This window comes from Mustelus asterias, chromosome 27, assembly GCF_964213995.1.
Source record: "Mustelus asterias chromosome 27, sMusAst1.hap1.1, whole genome shotgun sequence".
Classification (NCBI taxonomy): domain Eukaryota; kingdom Metazoa; phylum Chordata; class Chondrichthyes; order Carcharhiniformes; family Triakidae; genus Mustelus; species Mustelus asterias.
This window is the reverse complement of record NC_135827.1, coordinates 37,494,950-37,510,408: the sequence shown is the minus strand read 5'-3', so window position 1 is coordinate 37,510,408 and position 15,459 is coordinate 37,494,950. Positions and strand designations below refer to the sequence as shown.

The following is a 15,459-nucleotide window of genomic DNA, read 5'->3' as shown; positions in this document are numbered from 1 at the left end:
CCACCACCTTCCCAGTAAGACAACCTGTGCCCCATAAACAATCAAGCCCTCCCAGGCTTGTTCTCGGGCAGAATTCAGAACAGGTCACGTGACTCCCACGATCCTCTTCATTGCTCCATTTTATCCTAAATTAAAAATACGGTCCCAGATCATAGCAATCTTACAAACTTCATTATTGTTAGGTGATGAAACATCATTCCAATCACTCAAAATCAGACTGACTGAAATTAGTTTGAAAGACTGCATGCAAAATAACCAGAATCTAATAAAGTACCAATAGTTAAATTAAAGGCAAAGTCGTAAAAGAAAAGGGACTTGCATTTAAATAGCATTTCCCATGCCCATTGGACATCTCTGTAAAGTCCATATCACCAAAAAAATACTTTTTAAAGTGTAGTCATTGTTGAAATGTAGGAACCACAATAGCATAGGCACACAACAAACTCCCACAAATGGTAATGACTGGTAATCTGTTCTTTTCATGATATTGATTGAAGAGTAAATATTGGGCGGGACAATGGGGTAACTCTCCTACTCTTCTTCGAAATAATACAATGGGAATCTTATACATTGACCGGAGCAAGCAGATAGGGGCCTGGGTTTAATATCTGACCCGAAAGACAGCACATTGACAATGTAGTGCTGCTTCAGTACTGCACTGGAATGTCAGCCTTGATTTTTGAGCTCAAGCCCTGGAGTGGAATTTGAACCTGGGGCCTCGTGGCTCAGAGCTGAGGAGTGCTACCAACTGAGCTGGGACTGTAATTCACATCTTTTAAATTTGTACAATGTAACACATGCCTCTTGAAATATGTATTAATAGGGATGTTTCCACTTACAGGAGAGACTAGAACCAGAGAATAGTTTAAGATTAAGAGGTCTACTTGTTAAGACAGATGAGTATTTTCTTCTTGAAGGGTCGTTAGAATGTGGGACTCTCTTCCCCAGAAAACAGTGGGTGCTGGATCATAAAATTTATTCAGGGCAGACATAGACAGATGTTTTTATAGACATGGAAGTCCAGGGTTATGGGGGACAGATGGCAAAGTGGAGTTGAGACCACACCAATTCAGCCATGATTTATTAATTTGTGGAGAAGGCTTGAGGGGCTGAATGGCCTACTTCTGCTCCTGTCAATGTTCCTATGATTCAGTTCCAGGATGGTGCGTGCTGCTTATGATGTACAGGTCCAGTTTGTCTAGTTTACCTAACATTAGTTAGCTGAGCATCACTTATTGGGCTTAGAAGTAACCAGTTTTGTTCTTTTAAAAAAAAATAACAGCCTCTTGTGCTGGGAAATCATGGGGCTGTTTAAAAAAATGAATAAGATTTTAAAGTTTGATGTTGTTGAAAAGTAAAACATGTTGTTGAGCTTGGGCAACACTTGCTGAACAACCCTGAGTGCGTTAACAGCCACACTAACAACCAATTTAAGGTCACGCTCACCCCGAAACCAGAAAATCCCACCCGAGGTCAATGGATCTTTGCATGGTCTGTGTCCCGCCCACTATGATTCCCGTGGTGGGCGGTTTGGGAAAATTCCGCCCAATGAGTCTAACTCGTAACATACTCCTTTATGCTTGCTGGAAGTGACATATATTCATATGCAGGGACCCAGTCTCTGCAAACAAACAGAATATGTTCAAGCCTAACACCTTATTTAATTATCTGGGAGCTTATAGTTTCATGTTGCTTTCTCCATGGCAGTAATTTGGCCAATCAGAGTCAACTTGCCAACCAGTTCTCCTGCAGTATAAATCATTGTTATTGCTTGAAATTTGGTGTTCCTGTGTTTGTCCGGATGAGTGGAGGTTGAAAAGCTCCGGCACGGGGCTCCCTTTTCAGCAATAATTTTAGATTTGAGATGTTATGTAATTGGTAGCCAATGAGGACAGGGGTGATGAAAGAACGGACAGGAATCAAAATTTGCGTGTCATTCTAGTGAACAAGACTTTACAGCTGTATCATGCTAATCGTTGAACAATAATCTTCATAAGTAGAGCCATGGTACTTTCAGAGTTGGCATCTTGCTGTGTGCAAATTGGGTTTGACATTTGCCAAGAACAAGATTGACTGCACATAAAAGCAATTTATTAACTCAGGAACTTGGGGTGTCCTGAGGGTGTGAAAGGTAATATAAAAAACAAGCTCTTCTCTGCATGGCAAATTAGCTTGCTGGTGGCTGCCATAGCCAATTTGAAAGTTTAGTTCAATGAACTGAACTGGATGCCTGTTTGGTGCCCTGGTGCAGCTGACTTGCTATATTTAAAAGATGTTGGGGCTTCTTCGCTGCTGGGATGGATGAAGCTGCACCACTCTATTGCCCAAAAGTTAAAATAGATTTTCCATTCTGAGGAAGGGTCATCTAGACTCGAAATGTTGGCTCTATTCTCTCTTCACAGATGCTGTCAGACCTGCTGAGATTTTCCAGCATTTTCTGTTTTTGTTTTAAAATAGACGTTCTTCCTCCTCGTCAGTCCAAATGTGTGCTTTCCTAATTTCATATTTTGACTATATTTGTCTTTCAGGATGAACAGTTTTTGGGTTTTTGCTCAGATGACAACAGTGTACGAAGCCCTACAAGATGCCATTCCAGACCCCAGAGAGGTAAATGTTGCCTTTTTTGTTCTGTGTCTATAGACACAAAAACATTGATCACCCGTTCTCATCATCATCATGTGGGCTCTGCTCAAAGACAGGTCCTTGTCCTATATTCCATGTCACTCTATCCTGTGCAGCCTTTTCATTTGCCAGTAACTTCCTTAATTTAAAATAAATCCATCCAGCATTGATATTTTCTTCCTTCCTCGCCTTTTTTTCCTTGAAATCTCCCCTCTATAACATCACTTACAAGTCTGTTTATTATTGAGATGTGCTCTCTACTAGACTATCTGTTCCAAATTATACTCAACAAATTTTGTTTGTTCACTTTCTACAGCACTTCATCCATTGTTACTTTTTTCTGTTCAACTGATTCTATCCATTCTCCTCCAAAACCACATTTTAACACCATTTAGCAAATTGGTCCTCTTGTTCTGTAAGGTCCAAGTCTCACATCCATACAAAACAACACTCCAAATCAAGCTCTTTCTTTATAAGTTGCTTCGGTTGTTTATTCAGTTTTCTGGTTCATAGGATAATGTTCAGCATTAGACATCTTTCACTGGTTATATTTTGCTGAAATTTTAAGTTGGATTTCATCAAACAAAAGTCCAATTTCTAGGTTTCAAGTTAAAATTCCCATTTCTTTTCAGTTTTCTGTCCATCGCTATAGAGCCTGACATCCTCTGGGTTTAATTTGATAGATGGTGGAAGCTTACTCATACCTTATCCAAACAGTCATGTTGTGGGAACTGGACAATAGGTTGTTGGACTACCAAGGTGCATCAAAGCTGAGCGTGGACCTGTCCTCATCTGCTTTCCAGATGTGCAGACTTTTGAGCAGATGTTTTTAGGTAGCAATCAAGAGCCTAATTTGAGCTGACTTTTTTTTTTCTACATCCTGTTTATGGCTCAATTGCTTCCCTCTAGTTTGCATTGTTTAATGCTTCACTGGGGAATGTGCTAATAGGCCATCACTAAAGCTCATATGATTCTGTTTTTAGCATTTTGATCTTTGTGTCTGATGTTGTGCTCAAACCTCTCGTTCATAACAGAGGAAAAATAACTTTAAGAATTGCAAATTCTTCCAGCTCATATTTTGATATTTCAACAGAACGATAGTAGGAATTTCTGCTTTAAGAATTGAAAAAGATTTATAAAAATATATACACCTGAGAACTTATGTGGGCAGCTTTCAAACACTGCTCGACCCTTCACCATTAGACATTTGGAAAATATTGTTGTTCGTAAATAAAATATATACGCATTCCCTGGGGCCAATTTAACATCTGGCGAAAACCTTTTGCTTTGCCCATTGTTGCTATTCTGCCCTGATTTGGCGAGCTTCACTATGGAGCTTTCTGGTTTGAGAGTGCAGGAAAAGGACCAGTTCTGACAGGGAACCAATTGACAATCATGTTGAGGAGAAATGGCAATTCTGGGTAGGCAGGGACTGGCAGTAGGGCAGAGGTCGTTTTATAAGGCCCAAAGGAAGTAGCCTATTCTTGCTTTTTAAGAAAAGACTATCATCCTGAAACGTTAACTCTTTTTCCCTCTCCACAGATGCTGCCAGTTGTGCTGAGTATTTTTGGCATTTTCTGTTTAGATTTCAGTTTCTGTACCAGTTGAGTTTTTTGGTGAGGTTTTGGGATCATCAGGGTTGGGCACTTTTTCTGCATTAGTATGAATTTATGCAGTTATCAAGAGAGAGTTGACAAGCTAGGACTTTTTTTATTGGGGGTGAGAAGATTCAGGGGTGACAAAAGGTGAAATACTGTAGATGCTGGAAATCTAAAGTAAAAACAGAATGCTGGAAACAGGCGGATGTGTGGTGAGAGAGAATAAACGGTAATATTTCCAATCTAGAGCCAAAACCATGATTCCTTCCTTTTCTCTAAGATTAAGGCTTGATAAAATTATGAAGTTTTATAATGTAAACAGATGGCTTGTTCCCACTGGGCAGCAAAATGGTAATAAGAGGTCACAAACTTAAGGTAATCACAAAAATAATGAAAAAGGAGTTAGGGAAAAAATCTATATGTTCAGGATGATTGGAATCTGAACCTCTGCCTCAAGCAAAGACCACAGCATAGATTTTCCAATGGGCATGGCTTTAATGTTGATGTTAATCCAAAGTGGGTTAACACTGGTGCTAAAATAACATTGTGGAAAGGAGGCTGTTTGGCCCATTGTGCTCATGTTGTCTCTTTGAAAGAAACCAATTAGATTCACAGCACAATTTTCCTTTTCCACTAAATTGGTAAATTCAGGTGAATAACTTCTAAAGAGCTATTTATATATTTGCTTTGGAAAGTTAGCTTCTGAATGGTGAAAGAACCCAGTATGAGAATGGCTTTAAACTCAGTGTTCCTAAAGAGAAGCATACTTTTTCAGGCTTGATGAGCTACGTAACTTGTCACATTCTAGCTGTGGCTCTGCCTTTTTCATTTCTAGTTCATGGCTGAATTATGCATGGTTTTGTGAGTGATGGTATGGCTGTGGTGCCGGAGACCTTTCTGTAGTATCCTCAGCTATGCACTCTCCTTGTTGCCCTGTTCCATGGGACTGTGCTTACGTGGTTCCGTTCCTCTTGTCTGAACACAGCCTGAGTCTTTGCAGTGATTACTTATCTTCCTGCACAACGCATTTTTCTCTACAATTTTCCCTTGGTCTCTTTACCTCCTCATCTACATACTACCTCACAATGGCAGCATTTGTTTTTTCTTCTGTATATTGATATCCAACTACCTCTCTGTCACTCACCTTGTTCCCAGGATAATCTTTGTGTTCTCAGATTGGCTTTGCAACGTTAAGTTGTGGATGAGTCATGACCCCTTCTAAGTGAACATCAGAAGCAGCAATGCTATCATTTTTGTCCTTTATCTTAAACTTGGTTTCCTTGCCACTGACTCCTCTCTCCATGGCCATTTGCTTAAGGTGAAGCAGACAATGCAAATTGGTGTCCTGTTTGAGCCAGAACTATACTTCAAACCTCATCTCCCTGATTGCTTACACCTACCTGGGCAGCAATGCCTGCCTCTCCCGTCACCGCCTTTCCATTGCTGCTGAAACATATGCTCACAAAGTCGGTTAGTTTATTGATGGTTTTGTCACATCTACAACTTTGATGTCCTTGCTAGCCTTCAGTCTTTCACAATGCATGAAGTCTAACCTGTCCAAAACACAGCCATTCATATCCTACTGGGCTCTATACCCATTGACCTTTCGCCCTGCTTCTCACTGATCGGTATTGGCCTTCCTGGAGCATTGAACTTAAGATCCCGGCCTGTGCCTTCAGATTTCCCTGCAGCCCGTCTGTCCTGTTCTTTGGTTCTTCAACTTTGATTCTGGTGCATGCTCCTTTCCTTTCTTCACTGATAGTAGGTATTTTCACTGAGAGATCGGTCCTTTTGCTTCTCCAGCTGCAGCTCACTCTCAAATCTATTATGTGGAGTTGCCGGCGTTGGACTGGGGTAGGCACAGTAAGTAGTCTCACAATACCAGATTAAAGTCCAACAGGTTTATTTGGTAGTTTTCAAATCTTTTCAAATCTATTGACCAGCCTATTGACATTCTCTCATAATCCTCTCACCGTGACTCAGCATCAGCTTCTTATTTTTCTCCCTCCATTTCTAAAGTGACTTGTGCCATTTTCTACTTTACAGTTGCTGTACAAATACAAGTTGTAGTCAGTTAGAGGAAACCTGAACCAGTGGTCTCCAAATCTTTGATTCACAATTTTCATGAGTCTGTGTAGTTCAGTTCTATTTGTGTTTGTATTGTTTATTTGCTAGCTTATTGTGTTTGAATTTCAATAACCGGATGTTTGGCTAATGCATCCTTAGTGCTCTTAGTAGCTGGATAACTCTTACAACAGAATACAAAGATCAGTTAGCTTTAGACAAACAAGTCAATAGATGCATGAAAAAAAGGAAGACTTACAACATATAGTCTTTATGCTCCACTATAACCTTCTCTCCTTCTCATCGAACTCTTTTCTGCATAACCCACTATTCTCTTCTCCCTAACATGCTTGTATAGCTTAATTACATCTATTCCACCACAAACACTCCCTGGGGTAAAAGGTTCTACATTGCCACAACTCTCCAGATAGTGAAAATTGACTAGATTCCTTGCATGATTTCTCAGTGAATTGATGGCCTCTAAGGTTGCTCATTCCCATAAATGCAAACCCTTTTCTGTGTCTACTCTGCCAAAACCATTCATAATTTTAAATGCCTCATGGGTTACTCTCCAGCCAGAGACCAAACCCTGCTTATTGTTTCCTGGTTGGTATAATCTTACAGTTCTCGTATTTTTGTTGTAAATCATTTTTGCACCTTTTCCAATGCCTTTATGTCTGTTTCTTAATTTGGCAATCAGAGCTGTACAAACCAGTCCAAGTGTGTTCTAACCAAGGTTCAGTACAAGTTTAGATTGGCTTCTCTACTTTCTTGAGTTCTATCTCTAGCAATAAATCCTGGTGCATGTTTTCATTTGTTACAGCCTTATTGACCTGCATCAAAACTTGTAGTGATTTGTGTAATTGTGTCCCCAGATCACTTTGCTCCTCTACCCAATTCAGGCCCAGATTTTCTCCCCCAGGCTGTGTTTGTTAGATAATTTCCAGCTCAGTGAACGCGACCTTTAAAAATGGCCACCTGTGTGTCGGAATTTCAGTTGGTGGGTGTTAGTGGGGGCTGACAAGAGAGTTAGGGCAGATGACCCCAGAATAGATGCATAGGCTGTTGGGTGCAGAGGTCGGCTGGGCGCATGGCCTGCCCCTGTGCTCCAGCACTATATAAATAGAAAAAACATCTCTCCAATCTTCACCCCTTGCACTCCATGTGCCTTCACCTAGGGGAGGCGATGGCCTAGTGGTTTAATCGCTAGACTATTAATCCAGAAACTCAGCTAATGTTTTGGGGACCCGGGTTCGAATCCCGCCATGGCAGATGGTGGAATTTGAATTCAATATTAAAAAGTCTGGAATTAAGAATCTGCTGATGACCATGAAACCATTAGTGATTGTCGGAAGAACCCATCTAGTTCACTACTGTCCTTTAGGGAAGGAAATTTGCTGTCCTTACCTGGTCTGGTCTACATGTGACGCCAGAGCCACAGCAACTAGGGATGGGCAATAAATGCTGACTAGCCAGTGATGCCCATGTCCCACGAAAGGATAAAAAAAACCTATGCCAAGCCATGTCCTTCTACCCATCCCCATTGTCCCCAAACCCCGATGTCATGCATCCCACCCTTTGTTGTTAACCTTCTTCATGCCAACTCACCTAGATACCTGGACAGCTCCTTGGCACTTCCTGGGCATGTTTTAAAAGCTTACTGGACAGGTGTGACAACTCTTGCAGTGCATTGACAGCTGGACAGCACTTCTGCAGTTCCTTGACATTTGAACAGCTCCTTGAGAGCTTCGTGACAGCTGGTCAATTCCATAGCAGATAGACAGTTCCTTGACAGTTGGATAGCTATTTTGCAGTTTTAACAAATAGTTCCTTGACAGCTGGACAATTTCTTCACAGCTGGAGAGCTCTTTTACAGTTCTTGAAGTTGGACATTTTCTTGACAGCTGGTCAGTTCCTTGACAGATGAACAGTTCTTCGACAGCCGGACAACTCTTCAACATTTCCATGAAAGCTGGACAGCTCTTTTATAGTTCCTTGATCGCTGGACAGTTTTCACAATTCCTTGACAGCCGGACAGTTCCTTGACAGCTGGACAACTCTTTACCATTTCCCTGATAGCTGGGCAGCTCTTTGCCATTTCCTTGACAGCTGAACAGCTCTTTTACAGCATGACATTTCCAATTAGTTTGTCTATAAAAAGTGCATATTCATGTTCACTTTTAACAAATCCAAATGGTGTCTTATCTCTCCCAAAGTTGTCCCAGGACTCTCTCCAAAGGGGTACATTACCCCTCTATAGGGCTATCCTGGCTATCCAAATGCATCCACCAAGTTTGGACCTCTTATTTGTTCTAATCTGCATTCTACACTCCTGTTCTTCCAAAATCCCACTTCAGTGGAGGCAGCTTGTGATTTAATTGGCCAGCTGCCTCTGCAAAGTGTGCATTCTTGAATCCTGTCCAGTCCCATCACCACAAAAATGAGAAATGCCAGGTTTGGTGGTGAGTCTAGAAATTTTGGCCATTCCGTCATGGCAAAAATCTGGGCCACAGAATCTTATTTTTGAACCAATATTTAATCTCCTTATTTTACTTACAAAAATGTAATGCCTCTTATTTATGTTAAAATTAATTGACCAATTGTATGCCTATTCTGCAAGTTTATTCACGCCTTCGAGTAACTTGTTGCAGTCCTTCTTAGTGTCGACTATTCCTCCCAATTTGCTGTCAGCTATATATTTTGAAATTATATTTTTGATTACAAAGTTTAAATAGTTAATGGCATTTATAAAGCACCAGTCACATCCTTAGGCTGCAACAAAGTGCTTTACAGCCAATGAACTACTTTTAAAGTTAAGTTATTGATTTAAGGTAGGAAATGCAGCAGCTGATTCGTACACATCAAGCTCTCATAAACAGCAATGTGATTATGACCTGTTAAATGTTTTTCTGTGTTAGTCCAGGGGTGAATATTGACTTAAGGCACCAGGAAGATCTCCCTCGTTCTTCAAAATTGTGTCATTGGACCTTTTGGATTCATCTGAGAAAACCGATAGGGGATCAGTTTAGCTTCTGATCTGAAAGGAGTTCTGCCCTGGATTGTTAGCCTGAATATTCACGCTTAAGTGTCTGGACTGGGACGTGACCCCAGAAAAGACTCAGAGGCGAGAATGCTATCAGTTGATTCGCATCGGACCGTAAGATTTATTTGTGGGACATGTGCGCATAGGCAGCTGAAAAAGACACAAAACTTGCACACTTTAGCGTAATGTTATTTCACAAGAGACCCTTAGAGAGAGGGGAAAGGTTTATTCCATTTACTTGGACTAGATTCAATCTCATACCTCAGATGCACAGTGTACTAACTGAATGTACCATTGAGTCTCCCTGGTGCGACAACGTAGAAATATTTCCTGCTGTAAAGTGTACAAAATTCTCTTCGCTAGCTCTACCTTCACTCTTTTTAAATTTTATTTCTGCACTGTTCCATGTAGAAGCTGATTAAAGTTACTAAGTTGCCGATACGCAGTCAACTGGTTTTAGTTTATTGTTAGTAACTAGCTAGATTACATACTGTAACCATTGTTATTATTCTCTTGTAAAACCAGAAGGCCCACTTTGAGGTTGTGGAGAAACTGCCAGTCCTCACAGATTCTGCAAGAAACAAATAGGAATGCTTCTACGCACCTTACTTACTCTTGTGCTGTGTGATGCGATGCTGATATGCAAAACTCTGATGTAAATGATACCAAAAGATGCCCACTTCAAACACAAAATAATTGTTTTGACTTTGTTTCGGCTGTTCACCCCTCGCCTCGGAGTCTTTTCTGGGGTCACATCCCACTCCAGACACTTAAGCGTGAATATCCAGGCTAACAATCCAGGGCAGAACTCCTTTCAGATCAGAGGCTAAACTGACCCCCTATCTGTTTCCACAGGTGAATCCAAAAAGTCCGATGACACAATTTTGAAGAACGAGGGAGATCTTCCTGGTGCCTTAGTCAATATTCACCCCTGAACTAACACAGAAAAACATTTAACAGGTCATAATCACATTGCTGTTTACGAGAGCTTGAGGTGTACGAATCAGCTGCTGCATTTCCTACCTTAAATCAGTAACTTAACTTTAAAAGTAGTTCATTGGCTGTAAAGCACTTTGTTACAGCCTAAGCCGATTTGTAGGGAGATCGTAGCATAGTATTAGTGTTACTGGACTAGTAATCCAGAGGTTTGAAGACATGAGTTCAGATCCCATCATGGCAGCTGGAGGAATTTAAATTCAATTCATTAACCCGGAATAAAAATCCAGGACTGGATTCTCTGATGTCGGCAGCAGCTGGTATTCTCCAGTGAGCGGAGATTTAGCCGTGTGCCAAGTTCACCATTCCCACTGGCGACGGCGAGGGGTGAACAGCTGGAGAGCTCTCAACAATAACGTTTGTGAAACTACTGGACTATTGCAACAACCTGTTTGTTTCACGAATGCTCTTTGCAGGAGGAAATCTGCTGTCCTTACCTGGTCTGGCCTGCATGTGACTCCAGACATGCACGATGTGGTTGACTTGTACCTATCCTCTGAAGTGGCTCAGAAGGCTACTCAGTTGTAAGCAGCACACCACCTGCTCAAGGGCAATTAGAGGTGGGCAGTAAATGCTGGACTAGCTGGTGATAATGAAGAATGAATGGAATAAAAGCTTGTGGTACATATGCAGGAACTTGTGAGTGCAGCAGACAGAAAAAAACATGATGGTCACTATTCGCACCTATCTAAATGTTGTATGCTGGAGGAGGGTCTATTTCCCCATCAGTTCTAGATCAGATAGTAATCTTTTTACCTGCTCAAGGCTTCATCCAAATTGTTGATCTGAATGGTGAAGAAGAGAAGGCCTAATATAGATCCCTGCAAGACTACCCTGGTAATTAGTCACCACACAAGAGCTTTTACCATTAATGATGATTGTTTGTCAAGAGAATTTCCTATCAAACGCAGGAACTATGCTCCAAGCCTGCAGAACTATATCTTATAAACATAGGTTACCAATTATTCTGTCACTGGAAAGAGTTTCTCATTTGCTCTTTTAAACTGTTAATTATTTTGAACATCCTCATTCAAACCTTCTTTGCACTAAGAACAGCTCCAGGTTATGGCACATTTGCATAATGTTTCAGAAGTTCAAATATTGGGGCTGAGAAATTTGATTGGCAGTCCCTTAAAGCCTCCAAAATGGCAGGTAGAAAAAGATTGCACAATTCGAGCCCGAAATTCCCAGGCAGTCATAAGTAGGCATTGGCCTGGCCTGTGCCAGGGACAGACATTAAGATATTTTCACATGCAGCCAAGAAGCTTGTCACCTCTCTGCCATATTGGGCTGTTTGGAGACAGCTGGCGTTGGCAGTGTTCAGGAAAACGCGGTCGAAGTGCAGCCTAATAGATGGTCTTTAAAGGTAAAATCTTAAAATATGCTTAACCTGAATATAGATCCAATAGGAGCAGGAATCCTCTGCCCATTAAAACCATGGAGATTGCAGCTGAAAGCCAACACCTTCCCTGGCCACCAATGTGTCCCTCCTGTCATGGTCACTCATGACCCCCTCCACCTCTCAATCTCAACATAGCCAGCTGGAGAAGGATTTTACCATTGCTATCCCAATATCCTTAATCATCATTTCCACTAACCGTTTGGCTGCTCTGATAGTTGCATTTGTTGGCTTAAGCTGAGCCCTATTCACCCAAGAGTAATGTTTAAAAGTATTTTTGCTAAAATTGATTTAGTCCTTTCAATTCATTATTCATCTTGGCTGGTGTTTCACCACATATTCTTCTTTTGATTTTAGGGACATGTATATCTTTTGCATTGTGGTGATTTTAAAGATAATGGGTGGGATTCTCTGGCCACGCTCGCCTGAAAACTGGAAATTCCCGCCAGACTTCAATGGACGTTTACATGGTTCACCCCTGACCACTAGAATTCCGGTGGCGGGTGGGATGGGAGGATTTCAGCCAATACATTTTTCATCCTTATTCCTACTATTTCCCATCTCGTAGTACGGCCCATTCAACCCGACCCAAGGTCCTGTGCTGCCTGCTTAAAGGAAGTAAGAAGTTTAACAACACCAGGTTAAAGTCCAACAGGTTTATTTGGTAGCAAAAGCCACACAAGCTTTCGGAGCCTTAAGCCCCTTCTTCAGGTGAGTAAACCTGTTGGACTTTAACCTGGCGTTGTTAAACTTCTTACTGTGTTTACCCCAGTCCAACGCCGGCATCCCCACATCATGCTTAAAGGAAAACAGCAGGTTCATCAACATCAGGGAAGAAAGAAAATAAAATTTGTTATAGATCCTTAATAAAAACTGCTTTCTGGATTTAACACTCTTTTTCAGTTGGTGCTACTGTGATTAATGTGGATGAAGAAGTAATTTGCCTTGTATTGAATATATTGTGGTGATTTGAGTTTTCATAATTTTTAACATAAAAATTTGTCTTTAACTTTTAGTCGAATCACCTCAAAGGAAGCTTCGAGGAAGACAAAGGACGTTTTCTTCTCAGAGCTCAGATGTCTTATCGGATTCATCCTCCGCACTGTCCCCTCCAAACAAGCCTGAGTTAAAGCCTGTCGAAAAGGAAAAGAAGCAAGAACTAAGCAGTGGGGAGAGGAGGAGAGGTCGGCCTCCAGTGTTCAGCAATCCAAAGCTTCATATTTCGCATGACAAGAAGGAGGCAACAAATGGGAAAACAGAGAAACAAAAAAGTGAAAAGGAAAAGAAAGTGAAAAAGAAAACTTCTGCATTATTGCAGCAGGCAACAAAAATCAAGAAGCTAAGGGCAGTCAAACTGTCCCCTTTGCAGTCCAAATTAAAGAAAGCTAAGCTACAGGTAAACAGCAATGGGGGCAAGATTGAACGGAGGAGAGGGAGGCCGCCATCTTCAGAGCGATTGAAAACGGTCCCAAAGCTGCTTGTTCCACCTCAACCCAAGAAGCAAAAGAGATTTCGTAAGGAGAAAGATGTCACACCAACACCAAAACCATCAGTGACCAAGGAGGTGAAAACTGATGTCAGGCAGAGACCCCGCAGGATAACTAAACCAGTCAGAGTTGTTCCTGTCACAAAAAGAACTGATGCAACTATTGCAAAACAGCTACTGCAGAGAGCGAAAAAAGGAGCACAGAAACGGATGGCTTCACCTCAGCTGAAAAATATTCGTCAGTTCATCATGCCAGTAATCAGTGCCATTTCCTCAAGGATAATTAAGACTCCAAAAAGGTTCATTGAAGATGACAGTTATGTTCCTCCTGTCAAGGTTCCACGGCTAGAGTCAACACCAACTGGTCGGTTTAGCACAATATCTTGCGGGTCTAGTGAAAAGTCCAGTGCTGTTTCACAGCATTCTTCACAAATGTCCTCCGATTCTTCAAGGTCAAGCAGCCCCAGTGTCACCTCCACTGATTCACAGGCATCTGATGAACTGCACACTCTTCCTGAAGTACCAAGCCAGTCCACAGACTTGCACAGTTGCTTAAATGCTTCGCAGTCCAGTGAATCAAGTGGCATGGACAAAAAGGGTCACCGATTCTCAATGACGGAAAGAAGCAATACTGCGAGCAAGAAATTGCCAACTTCATCACCTCAGCCAACATCATCATCATCTCCTCCACCACCCTTGCTTTCTCCCCCTCCTCCTCTACAGCAATCTTCAAACATGTCTGATCACTCTCCATGGCTGATGCCTCCAACAATACCTTTCATTCCACCACCAACAGCTCTTCCGGAGAAGCGGAAGTCTATCTTGAGAGAGCCAACATTCAAATGGACATCTCTCAAAAACCTGAGGCCGGAATCGCATCAGTACTTCTCCTCAGCAAAGTATGCCAAAGAGGGACTCATCCGCAAACCAATCTTCGATAACTTCATAACTTCACCACTGACTCCTGAAGATGTTGGCTTGCCATCTAGGTTCCATGCATCCTCCAGCACCCCGCCACCTCGCTTTTTCTCTCAGCTTCACCCTGCCTCCAGGTTTGATACTCATAAGAGAAGTCCCCTACTCCGTGCTCCCCGATTCACTCCTAGTGAAGCTCACTCCAGAATTTTTGAGTCTGTTACTGTGTCGTCGCATACTGTGGGCCGATCTTCGGTTTCTGCTTCAGGTAAAGGACATTCTTCCAGAAGGAAGAAGAAAGAGATGCATATTCCAAGCCGCACTGATCCGAAATCTCCCTCACACTCCATGAGAACCAGAAGTGGACGACTGATTTCTACAGACTTATCGCCAATCACTCCGCAGGCTGCTGTAGCCTCCTCATCTCCTGTAAGTTCCATCCTAACTGGTGCCTTAACTCCCCCTCTTGGTAGTTTGGTGCAGACTGAGGGAACAGTGAAGGATAAAGAAAGTCGCACAAAGCTGGGGTCTAGACAGACAACTCCAGGGGACAGCTTCACTGTAGACTCGGCCAGTCCAACATCTCCACTGTTTCCATCATTAGCACCAAGCGTCCAAAAGGACAAAGGAAAAAACAAAGACAGGTTAACTGAAGATTTATCCAAAGAGAAAGATAATGAGAAAGGGTCTGAGAAAGACAGAGATCGAGACAAAGAAAAGGAAAATAAACGAGAAACAAGGAAAGAGAAAGAAAAGAAGTCTCAGAGTAAGGGGACGGAGGTTCAGTCTGCTGCGTCATTATTTCTCTTTCCCAGGACAATGGATGAAGACAGAGCTGTTGCAGAGGATGTAGCTGCTTCATCTTCAATGAAGAAAGGTTCAGGGAGAGCCAAAAAGTTGAATTCAATAGATAAAGGCGGAGTGACACTGGGAGATGGTCCTTCCTCAACATTGTCTGATGTGAAGAATAAGCACTCAAAGAAAGGCAGACTTGTACCTGAAGAGGTAGGGCCTGTGACCGGTGACACTGAAAACAGTTCAGCTGCTTCCACAGGCAATAAAGACAAGCCTGCTCCACATTCTTCCATCACCGCCATGCTCACACCTGGTACTCTTAAACCCGCTATTAGTAATATGCTCGCACAAGCAGACAAGATGCCAACGACAGATAAAAGAGTTGCAAACCTATTGAGAAGGGCTAAAGCCCAGCTCTGCAAAATCGAAAAGAGCAAGTCATTAAAAATAGCCGATCCAACAAGATCCCAGGTAATTTTTATGATTTAATTTTGTTTATAAAGAACATCTATTTGTCTTTGAAGTAACAGTATTTCAGAAA

General features: G+C 41.9%; 1 protein-coding gene across 2 annotated transcripts in view; it reads left to right on the top strand.

Annotated features, from left to right (window-relative positions):
• Window positions 1-15,459, top strand: part of kmt2a (lysine (K)-specific methyltransferase 2A) — a 157,892-nt gene that overhangs the window by 32,529 nt on the left and 109,904 nt on the right. For both annotated transcript variants that reach the window (XM_078199059.1, XM_078199058.1), the window contains exons 2-3: window positions 2,529-2,607; window positions 12,739-15,389. In XM_078199059.1, the coding sequence (XP_078055185.1) occupies window positions 2,529-2,607; window positions 12,739-15,389 (2,730 nt within the window). The remainder of the gene's footprint in view (window positions 1-2,528; window positions 2,608-12,738; window positions 15,390-15,459) is intronic.